The sequence below is a fragment of the Pseudonaja textilis genome, chromosome 2 (assembly GCF_049901715.1).
Source record: "Pseudonaja textilis isolate UNSWEBS1 chromosome 2, rPseTex1.2, whole genome shotgun sequence".
Taxonomy (NCBI): domain Eukaryota; kingdom Metazoa; phylum Chordata; class Lepidosauria; order Squamata; family Elapidae; genus Pseudonaja; species Pseudonaja textilis.
The window spans coordinates 225174938-225199179 of NC_141991.1; the positions used below are offsets into that span (position 1 = coordinate 225174938).

Sequence of the window (24242 nt, forward strand, 5' to 3'; positions counted from 1 at the left end):
CGGGGTGGCTTAGCCCCAAAACCAACCAGCTCGGGGCGCTCCAGCAGCGAGCACGGATCGAAGCCTCGGAGAAACGAGGATTCCGTCTGTCACTGAAGAAGCTCAAACCAATATAATTTCTTTTTTGTGGAGTGGCAAATTCACAAACAATAAAATTTGATGAGAATTTAAATTACATAAATATTATGCCATCAGCTTTACTCTTGTAATGATGGTAATATTGAAACACAAACTCATATTTTGTTATATTGTAATTTCTATTAAGATAAACAAAGAGTTCCTAACATCTCTTCCAATTCCATTTACTGGACAAATTGAAGAAATTTGTATAAATTTCTTACTAGCAAATAAAGAATGCAGAGTAATTCTTTCTATTGGAAAGTTTGTTTTCACCTGTAAAACTTCTACAGGTAGTCCTCACTTAATGACCCTAACTGGGACTGGAATTTCCATTGCTAAGTGAAATATCATTAGACAAAACATGTGATTGCATTGCTTAGCAATGGCAGCTCCAGTAGTTCTGGTTGCAGATTTTAGGCAAGGATTACACCATTGTTAAGTGGGGACCTCAGGCTTCTCCTGCCTTGCCACACTAGCCTCAGTTTCAATTCCTCCCATCCACTTATCTGTCCTTTTAGCCACCCTGGATTCCACCACCTAAAAACTCAATGTTTTAGGGGCCAGCAGCTGCCTTGATTTGATCTGCCTTGTCAGCTGCAGAAGGAAAAAGTTAGTAGAGGTCAATGGGAGCTGTGGTAGGTCACGTGGTAAGATGCTTGGCCTGCGTACCACTTAGGTTGGCAGCTCAGCGGTTCGATTCCCATGAAGTAAACTGTTTAGGGACAAGAAAGGAGCCTCCCCCAAATGCCTACCAGCATTCAGGCATCCCATGGGTAAAGATAACACTGCCTGGAAAAAAATTCTTTTCACAGAAGTAGCCAGCCACCTCAGTGATCCCTGGCTAACATGTGCCATATGCTAAATAAAATAATAAGGTCAGTTAGAGGTGGTACAGGGTAGCAAGGGAAGGCAGCAACACCAGAGCCCAGGGCATCCAGAAAGGCAGAGATTGGGGAGAGAAAATAGGTAGCTGACATAAGTTGGAGAGCACGCTTTAGTCATAAATGCAAGTAGGCTGTCAATTTTGATCATGGAGATGTTGCAACAGCCTTAACTTCAAGGACCAGCTATAACTGCCTCTTGCTCAGAGGCATCATAATTTCAAATCTTCGCACTTAAGCAAAGTTAATGGCAGTTAAGCAAGGATTATCTGTATACTGTTGACAGAGAGATATTTTTATGACTCAAAAGCTAAGCAAAGTTGATCCTAGTAAGTACTTGAACAAGAGACTGCCAAGAAATCTTGAAGTACAAAAAAATGGCAAAAACCAGTTAGTCACTTGCTAATTTGCCACCCCTCCCCCATTTTTTTTAAGCATGCCAAAACATTGTGACTTTAAATATAACACTGAAGCATTAAGGTAGCTGTCTACTCTTACTTTTTAAAACCAGTTGTACTCTTGACATGTATACTGTAATACTAGAAACAAAGCCAGGACAAGATGGCAAACTATTTTTCTGTGAGATTCTGTTTTATTACCCTCACTCATTAGTTTAGTGTTGTTTACAGCTTATTAAAATAAGCAAATGATATCATTTATATATTTGTAACTTCTTGAGAGAGAGAGAAAAGAAAGAGTCAGGCATTGAGAAGAAAAGAGAAAAGATTTCTGACTTGGAGAATAGGGAAAAGGAAGAAGTGTCATAGAGTAAGTCTTGGCTTGCAGCACTCTTCCAAGACAGCCAAACAACCAAAAATTAATGAAATTTTTCTACAAAAAGAAACAGTAAGTAAATTAACCATGTTTCTCATCCCTAATAAATTTGAGGCTCTTGAAGAGGACTAACAAACAGAAATAGAAAAAGAGCAATTGTTAGAGTGTTCTCTTTCTCTAAGACATGGTTTAATAGACTGGTCAGATTCTACTCTCACTATCATTCTCCACTACATTCACTCTCTAATTTCCTCTAAGGAAAATAAGAAAAAGTTGCACATGATAAGGACTAGTTGCTGATATGAAAGAGCACAACTAAATTAATGGCAAAACCACAAATACAAAAGCACAAACTATCATTTCGGTGTTTGAGCAATTAACTTCCATTAAAAATAATCTGCATCTGTTAAAAAGTGACCGAGGTTTTTGTCCCAAAATATACAAAAAAACTTTCTGCCTTTATTGAAGTCTAAGGCCAAACACATACCCCTACAACTGAGTGAACCAACTTCCCTCAGGACTGAGTAACAATAAATCACAAATGTAACTTCTGACAAAGTGTTCAAGCAGTAAAGAAGTTTCTTCATCAAAGCTCATTTACTCCTTGTAATTAAATCAGGTTGTTCTTCATATATCATACAGTATATCTTTGAATGGCCTTAATTCTAATTGTTAGGTCTCCAAAAGAGAAACAGTAACTTCTCTGGGACAGTTTCTTCCCTGCCACCAGTAAATAGATTTCTGTTTGAGTGGTTTCCAAGCTTGCCTGGCATTATCCAAATCTTACTCTTAAGTAAACTATTATACCTCACTTATTACTTAAAATGAAATAATTTCTTGCTATTCTTTTCATGATGGAGAGGTAACCCCTTTGTTCAGCTCAGCTACTTTTGATCTACACAGTCTTCCAAATAATAAAACCTGTTGTTAATAACATTATCTTATCTCCCCAATTTTCCTTGACTAAGCCAGGACATGGGAATAAGATAGACATGCAGAATGAGGCAAAGTCTAATAGGAACAAGCAGTACTTATGGGGACCTTTGGAGCCCTATAGGGCTCCAAACAGTGATTTTTTTTACGAAGGCTAAATAGCCTTAAGGGAACTGTATTGGGTACTATTGCTACCACAGAGTCACTTATTGAACTCAGTAAATAAATGTGAGTTTGTTGCAAAATACCTGAAATATAGTCACGTGCCTGTGGGAGGATCACACAATGTTTTATAACAGTCAAAAATCTTTGGGGCCATAGAGCATCATTTCCAAGGCACTTGAAATTTTGACTGCTCATTAAATTATCAGTTTTAAGGACTACCTATATAATTCCAGCCATGTTGTAGTTTTAGGATTGGCCTTACACAACTTTTAGTCACGTTAGTGTTGTAATTCTGCATAGATTTTTGAAGTTGTTATAATTTTATTTACTTTGAGAACTTTCTTGCTTTATGATTTATTTTATACTTTATGCCTGTAATATAACTATTCACTTATATTTATTGTGTATATTGTAAACTGTTGGTGCTACCTCAGAAGGAAATTGTTTACCCAGAAGTCTGATTAAATCTCTGGTGGTGAGCAACTTATTATTGATATTGCATATTATGATACTTTAAGCTTTAAGAGGGGATAATTTAAAAATATAGTACTTTCAAAAGAATTTTAATCTAAATGTTTTATTTAAACTATACAGTATCTTAACTATAGATCACTTTCAATTTATTTTAAATAGCCTCAAATGAATTTAAAAATGCTTGGGAGAATCTTTCTTGGAAGCACAGTTACAGATTTTACAGACAAACAAAAGAGCAGACAAATAAATAAATAAACATGTTCATGTGAAGTGGGTAAATCACTTTTTCCTATGATAATTTGCTGATATGTGGGAAAATTTAATCAGCAATACCACCGATAACAAAAAGCCAGCGCTGACAGTGAGCCATGGTTACATCATCATATATTTTTCCCTAATTGCACTAATCATTAAAAAAACTGAAATACTATATGGAAGCTATATTTACTCAAGACTATGAATGCTGATTATGTTGCCAACTAACTGCTACCCAGTCCTGATCCTGAGAAATGTAAACTTTGGCAATGTATTTAAAAAGCATGTGGGATAGGAAAATAAACTGTTGGATTTAAATTGCTTTGAGTATAAGGCGGAATTGCATTTTCATGGTGATATTTGACTAGGTTTAGCAGAGATTGCATTTTAAACTTCCAATTAAAAAATGCTTGTCACAGATAATTTTGAAATCCTAAAATTTTAGTTATGTAGAAGTATTATTAAAAGCAATAAAATCAGCCCTCACTTTAATATTACAGGAATAGGAAATTAAATTAGACCCCCATATAGCATTTACAGATCTATCTAAATAAAATTGTGGGAGTCATCTCACAATCCATCTACAATTATTACTACATACTCAAAACTTTAAGAGTTTGAATCCACAAAACAATGTACACAGAATACATGCCCAATGGGCAGATTTCACAGTGAGTTTTCCATTTAATATGTGGGCAGAAGGAGATCCAGATTTGATTTTATGTAACAATACACAGCCTCTAAAAAAAGAGATATAACCTCCTAAAGCTGGGGTTGTGGGCTTCAAATCTGTCCAAAATGATTTTCAAATTGCAATTTTGAACGTACTGGAAGAGGGAAATGATTATATACAATGAAGACAACTCACATTAATATTTCTATTTTTTTTAAATGTAAATGAAATCAAATTTAGTTTTAGTTTATCCTGACCTTACACATGCTCCTGAATATGGAAAAAGATGAACCTTCCTGTCCTATTATCTTCATTCTATCTCTATCATTTTAAAAGAAGCCAAAAACCATTTAATTTTTGAGTATTTGGTTTTAATTGTAGTTTTAACAGTAAACAATGTCAGAACAGAATTAATTATTGCAGTATCTTTAGAAAAAGTACAGTATGTGAATTATATGCATGATACCTACAATTTTATTACATACATAGTATGTACATAGGACTTTTGCCTTATTATTTGTATGGTTGTTTATCTGTAAATCAGAAAAAAAATCTTTTTACACTAATACAACTACATACGCATTTCAAGAAAGTAGTTCATGCCTCACCATTTGCTACATATGTAATCTTGCATAGGATGTTGTCTCTGCTTATTTTCTTGTTTCCTTCTGGAGGGCTTACCAACGTCTGGCAAATCATAGCAATATTTATTTTGGCACGAACACATCGATTGGTTGTCTGTCGAAAAATGCAAACATTCACATTGTTCTTGATTAAATGCTGACTGTAAAGAAATACGATGGCATAAACTGCTGTTTCCTTTTTTTCCATTCGAAAAAAACTCATTAAGTTAAATATCTTGAATCTTTTCCATTCTTTTCTTTTAAATTATCCTTGACCTAGGGTTCACAAACACAGCAATTAAGAAAGGAATTGTACAATAATAAATACTTTCAGAAACTACGAGTTTTACTTACAGGAACACTATCATGTTCCACAGAGAAGTTGCAGACAATCCATGTTTCAGTGTCGTTTTCATTTAAAGCTGGTATTTTTCTAATAGCAGATAAATACAGCACATCACGTTGAGAAGCAGGCCATACTCGCTAGAAGGAAAGCATTTATGTTTAAAAAGAAAACACTTCTGCAGTAATCCTAATAGAAAACAGAAATAAATCAAAATTTGAGGATACTGATTGTTACCAGAGGTGGTATTCAGCAGGTTCTGACCAGTTCCGGAGAACCGCTAGCAGAAGTTTTGAGTAGTTCAAAGAACCGGCAAATACCTCCTCTAACTGGCCCTGCCCCCATCTATTCTCTGCCTCCTGAGTCCCAACTGATCCATCCAGAGCTGGAAAGGTTTATGGAGTGGGGAGAGAATCTGATGTCTGGAGGCCAATGAGCCACATGTTGAAGACCAGGTGGCTGGGACTTCCAGTCTGAGCTTCTTCAGTGACAGACGGAATCCTCGTTTCTCCGAGGCTTCGATCCGTGCTCGCTGCTGGAGCGCCCCGAGCTGATTGGTTTTGGGGCTAAGCCACCCCGTAGAGGTGGTGAAGAGGGGGCAGACTGCCAGCAGGGTTGAGGAGAGCTGCATCTCTCCTCCCCAGCTGGCCAATACTCCCTTTCCCGAAGGCGGTTGTAGCGGTGGTCAGAAATGGCCACCACAAAGAAGAACTCGACCAGAAAAGAATGTGCAGGAGGAAGATAAGAAGAGAAAGTTTTGGTTGACCGGGTCAAACAGCAAAAGCAATAAGGTACCCTGGAATTGAAACTATTAAAAAAAAACCAATAACATTGTTCCCTAAGAAGATTTTTAAGCTGCAAAGGAGAGAGAAAAGGGAAAAGATTTGGGTTGTTTTTCTCCTTTTCCTATACTGACAGCTAAGAGACTTAAGGAAGAAATTGGAAAAAAATCCACTTCTGACATTAATGGGCATTTAATGCTGAAAATAAAAAGTCAAAGGGATAATAAAGATTTCTGGATAATTAAAAGCTTTTGAAAACAGGAAAGGAGAGAAAAAGAATAAAAGGGCAGGAACTGGAAGGGAGGAGACTGCCTGGAATTAAAAAGAATTTACAGCAAAATCTCAACGAGACTTCCAAAAGATACATTCTAACTGAAATATCGCAACAAAAACCCCAGGAAAAGAAAGTCGAAAAAGAAATAAGAAGATGTAACTTGGGACTATCTGGATTACTTGATGATTTCTGGATTCTTGGTTATTGTTTTGAATGACTAAAATCAATCGGGTGGTTGTTTAAAACTGTTTAAAATGGCTCCACTTTTAGAAGAACTGAAAATGGAACTTAAAATGTACAAAGAAGATGCACAAGAAGGGAGAGGTTCTTTTGGCTTCATATTTCAGTTTTTAGAAATGGAGATTTGGAATTATGAGAATCAACAAGAAATGCCTGCAGAACAAGAAGATTGGACAAAGAAGAAGCCATCCCTAATGAACAAGTAATCTTAGATGGGGGAAAAAAAGGAAAGGGGGAAAACAGAATGAAAAGTTTAAGATTGGGAAAAACAACTCCCCCCCACACCCAAAAAAAATAGAGTAAAAAATAAGTATAAAATCAGAAAGCAACAGAAGAGGGAAATGCAGAAGAGAGAATTAGAAGTAGAGAGACAAGGGGGTAAAAAGGGGAGGGAGAAGATGAGAGGAAAGAAAGAAAGGAAAAGAAGTTATAAAGGACAGAAACAATATATAGAGAAACAGGGCCTATTCAGAGATAAGGGGTGAAAATTTAATGGAAAAAGAGATTCTGCAAAGGTACATAAGGTAGTATTGTTATATTAGAAATAGAAATAATTTTAGAAAATATGCAACAATGTATGATTAAAATGTTTCATAAAATAGCTATTGTAATTCAGTGGAATGCTTGTCAATAAATAAATGTAACAAAATGAATATTTAATGATTTACAAAATATATGTGAAGAGAAATAAGGGAAAAATTAATTATGGAGATTATATGTGTTTTTAAGGAAGTATGATATTTAATTGAAAAGAAGTGTTAAAGATGTTAAGATTTTAATGATTATTGATAGAACTGAAATGGAATGAAATGAGGGTTTATAATTACATATATTTATAATCCTTTTTTAAAAAAGAATATAGTGTGTATTATAAGAATGTACCAAGCAGAATTCGATTGGAAGTTATGTATTATGTATTATATTGAAGGTCATAATCTTAAGGTATATATTGAAGTTTAAATAAGAGTTGAATGGATATAATTAAAAGATATAAAGGTATCATACTCCAATTAGTAACTACAGGAGAAAATTGGTTTAATGAGAAAAGATAATATGAAATTGAAACAGAACAGACAAAAGTATAAATATAATGATTTGAATTGAGATGAGATAATCAAAATAAAATTGAGAAAATTAAAAGAGGGGAAAAACTATATAGAAAATGTAGAATAGTATAAGATATGGAATAGAACACAAGGAGCATGAAATTGAGTTTTGTGTCTGTATAAAGAAGTTCAACCCAGGACCATGCTATTTTCAAAAAAGATGTTTTACTTGTATTTTGTATGTGTAAAAACCCAAATAAAACTTTATTAAAAAAAAAAAAGACCAGATGGCTGGCGAAGAGGTGGGGCAACAGAGGTGATACGGATAGCGGATAGACTCATATACGCAGGAGATTGTGGCATCGGAGCCCTTCCCGGGTGTACACTGGCCTGTGAGGGGGTGAGAAAAGGAAACTCGGAACTTGTGTTACCTCCTGCCTCCGTGTATCAAGGAGATCAAGTGGCTGCCAGCGATGCCCTCAGGTGAAGATGTTGTGAGGGGGAGGCTCAACCTCCCCCCCTCTGGACCTTCTCTTCCTCCTCGCCTGAAGGGGGAGGCTCAATCCCCTCCCCTCCAGAGCTTCTTTTCCTCCTTCCCAGAAGAGGGAGGTTTAACCACCTCCCCTCAGGAGCTTCTCTTCCTCCTACCCAGAAGCACTCACACACAAAGCGCTCACTGCCCTTCTGACACCCAACAAGCCTCCTCCTTCCTGCTGGGCATGTGAGCGCTTCTGGCGAGAAGGAAGACTGGGTTGAGCCTCCCCCTCACAACATCTTCACCTGAGGGCATTGCTGGCAGCCACTTCCTGTGGATCAGGAGGTCTGCGCTCTTCCCACTGCTGCTCGGCCTCCTCGATGGGCTGAGGCAGGAGGCAGCAGCCATGACACAGGTTTGCTTGGGAGACTGCAGGATTGCCCCACCTCCCCACCAGCCACCTGCTCTTCAGCACACTGTGGCCCACCAAAATTTTTTCATGGACCACCAGTGGGCTGTGGCCCACTGGTTGGTGACCACTGTCTTAAGCTGTTAGTCAAAAGATGAGGATGCAAATAAATTCATAATAAATAAACAAATAAATAAATGGAAAGAACTATAATACATTGTTTAATATAAAGGTACTCTAAGGTTCAGGGGTATTTGATACTACCTCTGAGCTTGGTTGTTTTCTTGCAGCTATTTCATTGCTCAAACTGTTACCTTATTTGGGTAATGAAATCTTCCAAAATACAACCAAGCTCAGAGAGCACCAAGAATCCTTCATTTCAACCCTGAGTTACAAATATTCTTCTCTGTCAATATGGTAAAATTGTATCTTTACTGCAAAATCAGTTACCCTTCAAGATGAAGACATCCCAGTTTGTAGCTTGGTCTTAGCCATTACTTTGGCTTTCAATGTAACATGATAATTAGGGCATCATTTTAGAAATATTTTTAAATCATGATTTAGGAAATGATTTTCTTCCTGTCACCCACTCACAGACACATAGCATCTGGGGAAAGACTGAACCTTGGAAGTTTGGAATAACAAAGCTTATGTTCTGTTACTGAGCTATTGTCTCTCCTCAATTATTATTGTACTTGCTTCTCTAAAAACAAATAAGATCTGAATTACTTGGAACAAAAATACATGATCAAGATTAAAGAAACTTCTAACCAAATTTTGCAAAAGAGTAACAAACATCAATCTGTAACTATTTTTTTCCTGATGATTCAGGAATGTTCTAACAGGAAAAACCAGATAAGACAGAAACTTATAAGCTTTAGGTAGCTTTCTTTCTTCATAGAGCTTATAGTACCTTGAAGTGTTATGAAATAATGCTAAATATTACCTTATGTGTTTGGTAGACGATGATTGCATTATCAGCTAGAGTTTCTACAACACGGAAATTTTCAATGGTTGCTAAAGACAAGTTCAAAAAAAGAAAAAAAAAAGAAATAATTAAAATATAGCAATGATACTTTCACATATCAGTTAGATCAGAATTAGCCAGATCTCTGTCCTCTGAATGAGTTAAAACCGCAAGTCCTAGAATTTCCAGACATATTAACTGAAAATAGGGAATTGGACTAAGTGGATGTCAACTGAACAGTAGCAAATACAAATAAATAAACAAACTACGTTTACTTACTTTCCCAATCATTGCGAACATCAACATTCCAGAAATAGTGGCAGACCTCATGTCCTGTAACGCCTTTGACTGCATGTGTGGCCTTCAATGGATCTAGAACAATGCCATTTTCTTCTACCTCCCTCCTGTACACCTTTGAATAAATATAAAATATTTTAAATCTTTTTTATATTCTTAATTCACTTTTGAAATTGGTGGGGAAAATCCTGGATTAGTAAAATTAGAAATTAGTAGAAATACCATTCATTTAAATATAGAACATAAAACTGACTTGTTGGACCATACCAAGTCCCATTTTATTCTGGTTTTTTTCTCTCTCTCACACGGATGCTTCTAGGATATTCACAGGTTAGGGATGGATGTATAACATGTCTCTCCATTGTACCTCCGTTACTGGCATCTATAGACATGCTCTCCCCCATACTGAAGGTAACTGAATTTTTAAAGCCAGTGGGCCTTGATAGACCTTTCTTCAATGAATATATTTAGTTCACTTTAATCCTATCCAAGTTAGTAGCTATCACATCTACTGATAATTAATTTCACAGGTTAATTATGCTCTGTACAAAGAAATGCTTCATTTTGTTCATTTGAAATATTGTTCCAATCAACTTTATAAGATCTAATATTTTGACAGGAAAAAAACTTCTTCATTCTTTCCATTCTATGTAAGATTTCATTCAGTTTAATAATGTCTCCACTTCCTATCCCTTTTTTAAGTTACAAAGTTCCAAACACTCCAGCCTTTTCCAGTACACAAGGAGTTCAAGGTCTCTGAGAATTTTTGGAATATTTTTGTACTTTTCTAGCACAGTCATATTGTTTTTCAAGTGTATAGACTAGAATTGTAAACATTATTCTAGACAGAGAAACAAAGTAATATATATTCTAAATAGCTAAAACGAATAGCAGCTTAAAGCTTGAACCAAATCTGGAGATCCAATTTCAACCTTTTTACTGAATTAACAACCTCATGGAAATTAGCAACTCTTTGTCTAAATTATTATTCATTTTAACATATTCATAAAGTATGAAATATTCTACTTACCTTCATTTCACCTTCTTCAACCACTAGTTGCCAGTTTGCATCACCCCCTACATCCTGTAACGAATATGTCATGTGGTTCTGCATCATCTCTTCCACCTTTCAAAACAAAACAGGAATAAATTGAAAATACATTTATGGAAGTATTTTTAGCTCTTCTGTAGCCTGGAGATACTCACATGATTGCCATTAATGTACCATTACACAAACTATTGTATAAATAAATAAGTAAGTAAGTAAGTAAGTAAGTAAAACGACTGTGCAAAAATATATTATCAACAAAGAAACAGACTTGAGCAAAGAACTTCCATAATCAGACAAGCAAGCAAGCAAGCAAGCAAGCAAGCAAGCAAGCAAGCAAGCACAAATACACGGGATTCAAACAGAAAGTCTCTTAATCACAATACATTTGGGGGGGGTGTCCCTTTAGGAAACAATTTATATTAATATGATTTCAGGATATATTTAAACAGATTTAAACTCATATGTTAAATTTAAGTAAATGTAAAAGTAAACATTCAAACTGGCTCTAAATTGGGAGCATGTTCCCATTAGCATTAAGAACATTTGCCAGAATATTTCAATTTACCAGCAATCCATGTACTCATCAATATACCCATCTCAATCTGCTCATCTCTGCTCTACTGTAACTTACATGACAATAGAGAATGCCACTAAATGACTTTCCTTCCTATCATCAAATATCCTTACAAACATATGACCTATTTGCAGAGGTGGTATTCAGCAGGTTCTGACCAGTTCTGGAGAACCGGTAGCAGAAATTTTGAGTAGTTCGGAGAACCGGCAAATCCCACCTATAACTGGAGATTTCACAGTATCCTTCCCCTGCCACTCCCACCAAGCCACACCCACAGAACCGGCAGTAAAAAAAAACTGAATCCCACCACTGCCTATTTGTTTATAAAATCACACAGAAATCAACCTGAGACCTCAAAATTGCTCTATTCTTAAAATTACTTTTATTCTTAAAATTACTTTTAAGAATAGAAATTAAGAAAGTAGACTGGAGAACTACTAAGAGCATCTACTTTACAGAAGCTCTACTGCTTAAAACCTCAATCGGTTGACTGATTTACATTTTTAAATAGGAACCTTCATTTGATTTAGAGGCATTACTCTGAACAACAATGTGTAAATGTAAGAGAACACAACTAATCATTCTCAAAACCAAATAATCTTCAATCAAGTCTCTTTCCTATTGCTAAATATCTTAAGCTTTCTGTGTATAAATAATTTAAATGCTGTACCAAGTAAATAGAAATGTTTCCAGCCTCATAAATTATATGTTGTTCCAATTTTACAGTCTTTTCCTGTATATTTGATAAATTTTATTACCTGAATAATTTATTTTATTCTACCAGCTAAAGGAAAAAGTCAGCTTGCTATGTAATATGCTGAAGCCATGTTTTCAATTACCACATTGGTTTGTAAGGCAATATTTTTCAACATCTTCATAACTCTAAAGGTTAACAGATATTTCAGGGAAAAGGCTTGATTCTTAGGAATTGTATACATTTTTTTCCTATATACACCCTAGAATCACATTACTTGCAGTATGATTTTATTCATGCATATTTTATAATTGAATGAAACAAGACATAATGGAAATCTACCTACATATTTATTGTTTCTTAAAGTTAACTCCATTTGAAACATTACAGAGAGGTCACATATGATCAATAACTTTTGAACTTCTGGCATAAAAATGGAGGAATTGTGTTTGACAAACAGCACACACATTTTAGAGCCTCACAGACAAATTGCTCAATTTAAGAATATTCTCTCAATTAGCAATTTGCCCTGATCTGAAGTTGTTGCAAACATAGTCTTGTATCTAATATCATGTCTGCTTCCAAATTGTTAGTTATTCACAAATCCATTATTAGGCTTCCATCTTAATGCAAATTCCATCATATTAATTTCAATTATCAAATGAGAACTAAACAACCATGCCAAGTTTTGTAAAATAAACTTGTTCTGAAAGCAAAGACAATAGTTGATATTGTATTCTTTTGCTTTCTGTTATGGTACATTCCTGAAATTTTAAAGATCATTTATACTCATAAAGAAAAATGTGAACTTTTGAACTTTAGATACAATAAAAATCAATGAAAAAATGTCTGCATTTTAAGAAAAACCTTCATTCAAATATTTTTTATCATAGCATTGAATAAGATGGGAAGAAATGTTCTTTCTTCCTGCCACATATTTTACATGATACTGTTAAATTAGTCTATGCTAGTAATTAAATGTTATTTTGAATTCTATGTTGTAAAAATAATCAATTATTAGATAATTATTCAAAAGCAAAAAGCAGATATCCCTTGGTAATATGTAGACTGGAAAAAATATCTCCAAATTCTTTCTCTGAATTATAATATCTTGCAGAAGTCAAGCTGTAATATCAAAGAGCTAAATATAGAAACATCAATAACCACAGAACTTTAGACCTCTAGTCTGTGTTATTGGGAATTACAAAAACATTCTTCCTTGTCTCAGTTCTTAGAATCTTACATGGACTTTCTTTAAAATAGTTTTTAGTATTTGAGGGATATTCTCTCCAAAGACCACAGAATCAAATTGTTAAGTAACTGTTTAGAAAAAGCATCAAGTTATATATACCGGTAGGTTATTTAAGGACAGATTTATTTATATTGGAAGCTGAATACAGAGCCTGCATAGTATCTGAGTTCTTTTGAAAAATTTACAAATTTGAGAAGTCTTCTCCAACATGGAGGTCATTAAAAATAGAAGTGTTGGGCACATGCCAAACATTGAACAAGAGTGAACAAAGATGACTGTTACTCTGTACCAATGTAACTTGCTCATGTCATGATCCAAACATCAAATGAAAATTCACATAGTAGATCTCCAACTCAAAGTACTTAAATGTTGGATCATCAGAATATTGAATTACTATAAATAATTTTTGTCTTGACAAGATTAGCTATGTCATTGAAGAATTAAAATTTCTGAATATTGTACAACGTTTGAGAAATTGCAAGAATATAAGGGATATTACTTAAAACACAAGTATTGTTTTTTACAGAATGGAATAAAACATTTGGAACGTCTTGGACTAAAATGCAACAAAACTGTTTCACAATCGTATTTAACTCTTCCTATTCACTAGAATATACAGTTCCTTCCTACAGTTTATGTGCACTTTGTTTAAAACAAGCGTAAACAGTTAACATAACAAGAAGAACAGAAGTGACCATGAAGGTGAAATACAGCAAGAAGACATGGTAAAGCCACTCTGCATGTAGAAATACAGTACCTGGGAGCTGAATCTGTGATCATCAGAGGTACTGACTAGATCAATGGAAGACATGGAGGAAGAGCGACTATAGGGCTAACAGAGACAGACAAAGAAAAAACCAAGTAATCAGAACAAAGGCACAACAGAGCATTTTGTACCAACTTCCACGCACAAGATTATGAAGAAGAAACAAAAGCACCATAAGCAGCAAGTACAGCAGCAAATGCTGACTTCATGCACCTATTATGTATTATATTCCAAACACTGCTCAGTAAAGAATTCTTTCTCAGAATACTAAATATTGTTGCCTAGGTTTGGTACACAAGATGTGTTCACTAATTCATAATAAACCATTCTCTAACAGAGTGAAAAATGAAAGCTTGCAGAAATCTAGTAAAATAAAAGTCTTCCTTATTACAGTTTAGTTAAACTTAATTTTGAAGCATGCACGCTTAGCAGAAAAACGTCTCTTAAGTTCATCAATGTAGCAAAAGTAATTGTTCTTCCAGCAGATAGTAAAGCAGTTTGAATGGCTCTATTGATACATAATAGGATGTTTACATATTACATAACCATAATCTATTATGTTAATTGGAACACAGAATTGATTCAACTTTCAGGTCACATTTTGGAAGCTTCTTACCTTTTGGACAAATCTATGATTCCCCACACCAGAAAATACATCACCAGGTGGCAGGGAAGTTGGCCAGTGTAATCTGACTTTTTCACTTTGGGACTATAAGAACAAATATATATAAATATATATATAAATATATTTATTATTCTACAATTTTGGATGTATCATGAAAACATTAAATAATTTGAAAAATATTTCTCAGTGATAGGCACATTATGGCTCTCCATCTTCCAAGCTAAGAACACAAAGCCTTGAACATAATTCCTGCATAACAGCAAACAGCAATTGTCTCTTACTTTAATGTAAATAATGAAGAAAAATATATTAAAACCAAATGCTTATAAAAATAATAAAGGCAGGACTAAAAATCAATCAAACAAACAAATAGGCTCCTTTTCATTCTGAAGCCCATGAACTGTATACTATAGATCAGGAGTCTTTAAACTTGACAGCTTTAAGACTTGTGGACTTCAGCTCCCAGAATTCCTCCTGTCACGTTAAGCTCAGGAATTCTGGAAGCTGAAGTCCACAAGTCTTAAACTTGCCAAATTTGAAGACTCTTGTTATAGATATTTACTATAGTATGTGTATTCTAAGATACACATACTATATAGTAAATGATACAACATTGTGACACAGTTCTGCCTAGAACTTCATATACTAATATTACCTGTTCTTCTATTTTGTCTTGACGATCTAGAGCAGCTTCAACAGCATCGAAGAATTCTTCTTCATTAATCAAACTGTTGGGACCTTCCTATAGCAAAAATCATTAGAAAGTAAACTTAATAAGATAAAAGTAAAGGTTTCCCTCGCACATACGTGCTAGTTGTTTCCGGCTCCAAGACAACTCAAAAGTATACTGCAAATGAATAAAAATATTGCAGCAGATGTCTGAATCAACATATAACTAGGAAACCATATTGTTTAAAAGAGGGGGGGGAACCCAAATCAAATAATTATAAATAAAAACAGGTTCACTTTCTGAGTAGAAGACAAATAAGAGGCTACCATAAGGATGCCACTAAAGAGCACTGCATGCCAAAGCAACTAGGTACAAAGATAGTCCCGTTCCGCCAGCCCCCCGTGCCATCATTCTGCTGAACACTTAATTCCCACAGCACTGTCTCTCATTTGTCATCTTTTCTCATCTTTTTATTTTTCCTACTACCTTCTATTAGTTTATGACTTATCAATTGTTGTTTTTAATTTATGATTAATGATTGTAACTATAATTATGAACTGTGAGAAGCACTGGAGACAAATTCCTTGTGGGTCCAATCACACTATTCTGTTCTGTTCTGTGCTATGTTGTTCTATTCCAATGCTAAAAAAAAACATGTTACAAGGAAGGTAATCCAATCATTAATGAATAAAGTACAAAGACAGATTTATCTTCTCTACACTTTTTGTTCATTTAAATGTCACCTTTATTTATTTGTTAAATTTATTTGTCACCTATCTCATTGTTGAGGCTACTCTAGGCAGTTTACCTAACGGAGAAATTAAAAAAAACTGTAAACATAACAGTAGAAAAAGAATGAAGCAATAAATTAAACAAATAAATAATGAAAATATGAGATTAAAAAATCAGTGGAGAGAAACAAGGAATGCAGGGTGAGAGGTGGGGTTTCCTATCAATCTAGTAGCCTCTTCCAGTATGGTAGACCCTCATTGGGTCCTCGGCCAATTTGTACAGCCAGATCTATAGGCTCTTGTGGAAGGATAGGAGGGCAGGGGCAGATTTCACCCTGGAGTGGCGGGGGGGAGAGAATGTTCCACTGTGGCAGAGAAGGCTCTTCTTCTGGATCTTAACAGCCAATTATTTTTTACTGATGGAATCTGTAGTAGGCCCTCTCTGCCAGCATGAGTGGGATGAGTCTGATCTAGAAGGACAAGAGTATTTTAGGAGTAACAGAGCTGAATCTAACTGAATTCATCTTTTACAATGCTCTTTTTCATAATTTCATATTTTATTTTATTCAAGTTGCTCATAGTGATTACAAAACTGAAAGGTAGAATATATTGCTTTTCTAAGCCTTCTTATAAATAGGATTGATAATTTGGAAGATAACAGATAACCAGAGTTGGAAGGGACCTTGTAGGTCATCTAGTCCAGCCCCCGCCCAAGTGGGGGACCCTACACCATTTCTGACAAATGGTAGAAGAGCTGCATATGTTTTAGATATACAATATTTAATACAGAGAACACAACAAGAGCAGTTGGGGCTCTTATTGCTTTTTCATTGTGTACCCAACTCTTGTTTCTGGATATTCTTAACCCAAGATAAACAGTGAACAAACCAAAACAAGAATGAAACTTTGTTCCTCAATATTTAAGTACCTATTTGAATCTACCTTTAATGGATGTATATAAATTCAGACTTGGTTTTAAAATAGAAAACTTGCAGATAAACACATACCTCATAATCTGGTCCTCCAAAATGAGATTTTTTTTTTAGTTCAGTCATTGCATTTTTGTATGCTTCTTCTATTCGCCTCCTTTTTTCAACCTCCTATAAGAATATTAAAAAGAGACAGTATGTTTTAAACAAAGTCTTAAACAATTCAAAACTTAGACAGACTTTTACAATTTACTGCATCACAATATAAAGTGTAATAGTGTACACTCTCTAATTACAGTAAATGATCAGCATAAGGAAATTAAGAAGGAACTTCTGCTTAGGGAACAATTAGTTTCAGTCTTTAGCTACCTAAAGCCCTTAACTAAATAAAAGTAATATAGCAATGAAAAACAAAAGCGAAAACCCAAAGAAATGTTATATGTTCTACTGCCTGTTAGAAAGTATTCAGTGATTGCTCTTGCCCTCAACAGAAACCATCAACTGGAGAGGGTCCAAAGTATCATTTATTAGTTCTAAAGTTAATAAATTACAATGGATCACTGTACTTAGAAACATAAAGAGCAAGACCACAAGTTCACATAGCTCTTACGTAAAATGTTGATTAAAGACAGTTTGAATATCTGTATACATTAGCAGATCTCCCAAAGGGAAAATTTCCTCTATAACTGAAAAGGAAACAAAGTAATGAGGAGTCCTTGGTGGTCTCTGAGCTTGATTGTTTTCTTAGATATGTTTCATTATCCAAAGTTTGGGTAATGAAACATCTGCAACAAAACAACCAAGCTCAGAGACCACCAGGGACCCCTCTTTTCAACCCTGAGCTATAAATATTCTCCTTTATCAGAATCAAGGGAGGCACAGAAGAGAGACATGGGCATCTTTTAAGGTGTGAAATAATTACACCATTACAGATTCCCAGGAAGGAAACACAGTAGTTTTGATATATTAGTTGAGCTAAGGATTTGTTAAAAGGCTGAGCCTGAGTATACAATGAGAGAAGAATAGGCATGGAGGCATATATCTTTAAATGCTGCCACTTTTAAAATGTGACCTTTATAATCAGTTAGTTGAAACCAGTCATGGATTGTCAAAATAATAAAACCACATACCTAAAAGTGCTACATGAGATACTACACAGAACATCCATATGTAAAAAGAAAAAATAACACTACATCTATATAAGTATGTGTTCCATATGTATGTATGTAAATCTATATAAATGTATGCATTCCAACTTTTAGAATGAAGAAGCTTTTCATTGTCACTGCTTTATGTTTGTATTTCCATTAGGGTGCAGAAATACAAACACAATACAGAGTACATTAAACCTTTCTTCAAACTACAGTATTTGTCAAAAGACAGGAACAACTATACAACTATACAATGAATGTATAGGCAACTATACAATGAACGTAGTTGAATTGTTTGGTGCAGCAAGCATATCTATACATGTAGACTACTAATAAAGTTAACTACTTTATTATATTCTGCCTATTATACAGGAATATCCCCAGATTGCTTGCCTTCTCTTGGTAACATATAAGGTTCTACTATGGAGTTTAGGGGAGAGTCAGTTCTGTATCTCTTGCAGCTACACAAGGATTCAAAGCCAATTTCCTACTTGAGACCTTCTTCCTACTGGCCTTGGTGTTTCCCAACATAAATGCTGTTTTTATTCAATCTAATATTATGGAATTCCTTCAACTCTACTTATTCAATTATTCAAATCCTAAAGTAATACGTTCTTAGAAATCTTATAACTAAATGTATGGTATTATGTATAATACAATTAAGTATTTGCAAGCCAGAGGTCATCAAAGTTTTTGGAAACAAGTCAGTGAAAATGTTCAATTGAGATATTAATTCTGTTCCAATTATCGAAGGTTTGAGAGGTGATATTCTTCCAATGGTTTAGCACTGACTGTTCAGTAAATGAAGCTTATTTTGTTTAAATAAAGGAACAGATATATATATATATATATATATATATATATATATATATATATATATATATATATATATATATATATATAAATATATATATAAATATAAATAAATATTATATAAATATAAATATAAAATATTATATTATATTATATTTATATGGTATATTTACATGCTAACTCTTCAAAGTCTTTCAGAACAAATTGACAGTTTATTCATACCTTCAAAAGTCTCAGTATTTAACATTTCCTAAAGTAAACTGCCTAAAAAAAACAAAGACGGTGAGGCCTATAATGAATCAGAGACATGGTAGAATTCAGGAGAACGTATTTCAGAAATAAAAGTTTCTGTCTGAATTAAGTTTCTTTAGACTCACAAGTGAATAAATATCTATAACCAAAATTAAAAAACAAATATTAAAGTACATTTCAGACTTACACAATCTAACCCAGAAATGAAAGTAATCAATATGTTTGAATTGCATATCAAATACAGATATTTTCCCTTGGTTCCATGTAAGATTTCTGAAACTTGTTTTAATTCTATTTCAGTAAAAGTAGATTTGTGGATGGAGAACCAAAATGGAATGTAGAGCATTTGCTAACATGTTAATGCAAATGAAGACGTTTTCAGAGCTGTTGTCTTTGTCATATATAACTGAATGTAAATATGGGTCAATATTTTCAGTACATCTGACTTTTTAAAAAAATCACAATTTAATCCTTGCACAAGTTAAAAGCCTTACCTTATCCAACCTTTTCTGCCAACTCTCCTCACGTTTTACCATTAATTCAATACAATGGGAAAGTGTAGCAAGGATTCCAGCTGTTGTTGCTTTGAAAGTTATAGCTTCACCTTTAAAATCTATACCATTTATTCCCTTGGGTGTAACATGTGGAAACCCTAAAAAACAGATTATAGATATATCAGTACAAACCTTGCTTACTCAAATGAATGTTACCTGAAAATTTTTGGAATGTAGCATGGTGCCTATGCACAGCAAAAATCATTTGGCAATTAAAGTTCATTTGGAGAATACAGGGAAAATTCAGTAGAAGAAATGCCTTCTTCCAACTATATTCCTGTGTATTCTGATTCTCAGTGCTTTAACTCTGCTTTGAAAAAATGTGTGGGTGGCAGGAGTGTTAATATTCTTGTAACAATTGTAGTTTGACAGCGTGAAGCGATTTAATTAAAACAGAACCACCTTAAAAGCTAGCAGATACAGCATTTAAAATCAATAATTATCATGCGTTTGAGTCTAATAATACACTATAAAAGCATTTGAAAAATAACCAGGGCATGATAATAATGTCCTTAAAAAATGGAAGGAGATTATAATATACCTAAACAGATGAATTTTCCATAGCTACAGCTTATTTCAGTATTTCACTGCAATAGCCATCTGTTGCTAAGCTTGTTTGAATAAATGATCTATTTAAAAGTATACGAGGTAGAATGTTACAAAAATACATCAATATAGATAAGAATGGAAAAATGTATCATTCAAATCATGTTAGATGTTGTCATATTAAGACTGGGCCTCTCCATTTGCTAAGAGCTGGGATTTAATCAGGTAAGATCAATATATGCTACCGGCATACCTAAAAATCTATTTATAAACCCTATCAGATGTTTTTTAATAAAATATACATTTGTTTGTATAATCTAAATAATGAATCAAGCTTATCCCAACTTAATACCACCATATGTTTTCAGTTTCCTATGTGACAAGAAAAGAAAGACATAGAAAAAAAATGACTGACTATATTAGAAAAAAACCAGAAATCTACATTTTAAAATAAATTTCATTTTAAGTAAATTGTTATGGCAATAACAATGAATAGAAGTATGTAACTTGGATTACAACTCGAAATACAAAATATTTTAGCATAACAAATAAGATAGAAGAAATAAGATAAAAGTTAAAAAAAATAGTTTGTTAATAAAAACAAAATGCAGTATATAATTAAAACACTCCTGAAGGCCAGCAAAGAATATATCTACTAAACTTCAAGGCATATTAAGAAAGTAGAATAATAAATACATAAAAAATATGAAGTATACTGCAGGTTTTCCATATACAGTGGCAGTACTATGCTCTTATGGTATTATTAAAAACAGTTTTATCCTGAAGACTGTTAATATAAAATAATAATATATGTAGGTCAAATATAGCATAACTAGAAGAAATTACCTAGCTTAATAGCATAATCAAAGCTGAAAATTAAGCAGTATCAAAATGCAGTCTTCTGTCTCTTGTTAGTCATAAACTTTTTGAAACAAAATTCTGGCTTATGCTCAGAAGGACAAAGGATATCAGACAAAGAGTTCTGTGAGAAAAATATTACATTTAAGATAGATAACCTCTAATAAGATTTTATATTTAGTAACCATAAAATTGGTGTCACCAATATAGGTAGAACATCTCTCTATAAGGAAATGAGGAAAAAAGGGCAAATATTTGAATAGCATTCTGAAACCAACTAGGTTCGTTGAACAGTTACTGGTCAATAACATAGTCCTCCTAGGCTATTTGTGTCTGGTTTCTAGGCAGTCGTCAAGGTAGAAACCACATTACAATAATCTAATATGATGTAAGCATAGCATGAGTGACAATACGTCAGATGAACACTTATCAACAGAAGAAATAGCTAAGGCATCACCAATAAGAAATGATTCTGAATATACACACAATGTAGTTACTGCTGTCAAGCATTCTACTTCTGTTCCAACACAGACTGCCAAGCCTTAAGTTCTATTGTTTTATCTATGGGAGTATCAAAATAATTGAAATCAAATTTTAAAAGTGTTATAAGCTGCCTTGAATAGAATTAATACTTAGGGTTTTTCTTAAACAGATTCATTCCTAAACTTACCTAAATGTAACAGGGGGAAAAATGAATAAAACCATCCTGAAATTAGCAAGTAAGAACAGGGTTATTAATTGGTTTAATAAAATTGCTAAATACTTTCAGTAACTATTAGTTAAATGTAATGTATGGTTTGATCCTATGTCCATTTACATGAGTAAATCTATCAAGTTCAATAACAATTATTTGAAAAACATTAGATAGGGTTAGGGTTGCAAGTCTCTAAAGAAATGTTAATTTCTTTTAAAGCTTTATAATTTTAAATACAATCTTTAAATTATAAAATGTAAATTAGTATATTGCATATCTTCTAAGCATTTAAAATAAAATACATATTTAATTAAAATATATATAATTCTATGTTTGTTGGCATGTTTAGCATATGATACTGAATCACTTCATGATGTACTCATGAAGTACTCAAAGGATTGTTATTTCACCAGAGCATTTATATTATAATGTACTTAAGTATACCTACATTTTTCTTTACTTCCATTAGTATTATGCAAAAACTCCCCATCTGAACGTGTTGTAGGAAAATCATCTTCATCATCTTCTACCACTACAACAAAGAAACAGATCAATTACAAATGTGCATAGCATCAAATCAGAAGATAGCAGAGAAATAATTTTAAGTCAAAGGTTGTGTCAGCTAGCTAACACTTCTGTATTAGTAACCCATGGAAACATTTTATTAAATCAATATCCAAGCAAAATATAAATTCTATGCATCTTACTAGATATTCATACCTGTATACTTTTTATATACATCAAATAGGAAATTAATATTATTAAAAATTCAAATGCTAGCAGAAATTAGTTATAATTCAGTTTACTAATGGATAGGTGGGGAGAGATGAGTGCTACTGTGAAACACCAGTTAAGCAATAAAGCTAAGGGATCTTTAATCATATCCCTTATTAGTATGTTGATTTCATTTCATGACTTTAGTTGCTACATGCTTTCAATTTCCAACTGAAAATAAAAGCCTCTCCTTCCCAATCATCGCAGACAGGAATTGACCTTGAAGGAAGAAGGCAAATCACCACAACACCATGCCATCCAACCCCTCTGAGCTGATCCAGGACATTATACTTAATGGTAACAAAAGCTGCTGGTAAGTCAAGTAGGGGAAGGATGGATACACTACCCCATCCCACCCATGGCAGAGGTCATCCAAAAGCAGAATCAATGCCATTTCCATCCCATACCCGGGTCCGAATCCTGGTTGAAAAGGATCCAGACCTCTGAAGCTATTATGTAACTATCTTTTTTATCACCTTCCCCAGAAAGGGAGAAGAGTCATTGGAAAAAATGGTCTAATATGGTGGGATCCAGCTATGGCTTCTTGAGGAGGGAACAAACAACCACCCCTTTAAGAGGCAAAGGAACAACCCCTTCACTCAAAGAACAAATAGCCACCATCAGAATCCACTCACATGACACCCTGTGGGTCACATTAAAAACACTTGAGAGGCATACATCTAAAAAAAATCACGTGGCCAAGCTCACAGTCCTGAGGATTCTGTGCACTTCCTCAGATCCAACAGATTCAAATCATTCCCAGACAACCAGCAAGGATCTTCTCTAGGCATCTCTTCTGGCCAGCATCCAACTGGGAACAAATTCCAGTCACTTTATCGGATAGATGCTACATACATTCCCCTGCACACCCTTGTAAGGGGATCTCCACACCTCCCTTATCCAGGTGGGCTTATGTCACCTGAAACAGGGTTAAGGTATGACAATAAGGGCAGAAAAGTAGTGGAGCTTCACTATCTGAATGCAAGTCTTAATAACGACTCTAACTTACGTTCAGGTGAGTTTGTCCTTTACTGAGCACTAGTGATGCTCTAGACACATCACATTCCATCAGCTCTTTCATAAACACGGGGAGTGACAAGATCCCTAAGGAGTCACATCACATGGGTATGAGCTGCCTTATTCCAATCAGCAACCAAGGCTTTGTATGGAACATGCAGCAGACCAACAGGGACAACACCCAGCCCCCTTATAGTCACCATAGTTTTATAAGATCATACTACACCACCTAAAATAAATGTTAATTTGCAATATATACCATTTTACAATGACAGAATCACTTAGTTTAAAGATATTTAAATTAATACCTTTATCTCTCTGAAGTTCATCCTTGGAGACAGCATCAGCACAGGCATCAAAATATTTCTGTAATGTATCAACTTGTCTGCACAATATATCTCTGAAGGTTTCCATTTCAGCAAGCTTCTCACGCAAACTGTGGCCCTTCTGAAAATTGTTGGTAAAATGTTCCATTATATTAACCCAAATATATGTTCATACTTTAAGCAATGTGTTAATTCAGTACACATACACTATATATTTAACTTTTAACATTTGTA

At 34.2% G+C, this 24242-nt stretch overlaps 1 protein-coding gene across 2 annotated transcripts in view; it reads right to left on the reverse strand.

Annotated features, from left to right (window-relative positions):
* CERT1 (ceramide transporter 1) overlaps positions 1–24242 on the reverse strand; it is a 77924-nt gene that overhangs the window by 6691 nt on the left and 46991 nt on the right. Inside the window, exons 5-16 of one of the 2 annotated variants that reach the window (XM_087927159.1) lie at positions 23991–24129; positions 22340–22423; positions 19734–19891; positions 17102–17194; positions 15349–15435; positions 14685–14777; positions 14060–14134; positions 10762–10857; positions 9714–9846; positions 9414–9484; positions 5253–5381; positions 4884–5013 (exon numbers count right to left, since the gene is read on the reverse strand). In XM_087927159.1, the coding sequence (XP_087783285.1) occupies positions 4884–5013; positions 5253–5381; positions 9414–9484; positions 9714–9846; positions 10762–10857; positions 14060–14134; positions 14685–14777; positions 15349–15435; positions 17102–17194; positions 19734–19891; positions 22340–22423; positions 23991–24129 (1288 nt within the window). The remainder of the gene's footprint in view (positions 1–4883; positions 5014–5252; positions 5382–9413; positions 9485–9713; positions 9847–10761; positions 10858–14059; positions 14135–14684; positions 14778–15348; positions 15436–17101; positions 17195–19733; positions 19892–22339; positions 22424–23990; positions 24130–24242) is intronic. The other variant, XM_087927160.1, reaches the window with a different exon arrangement.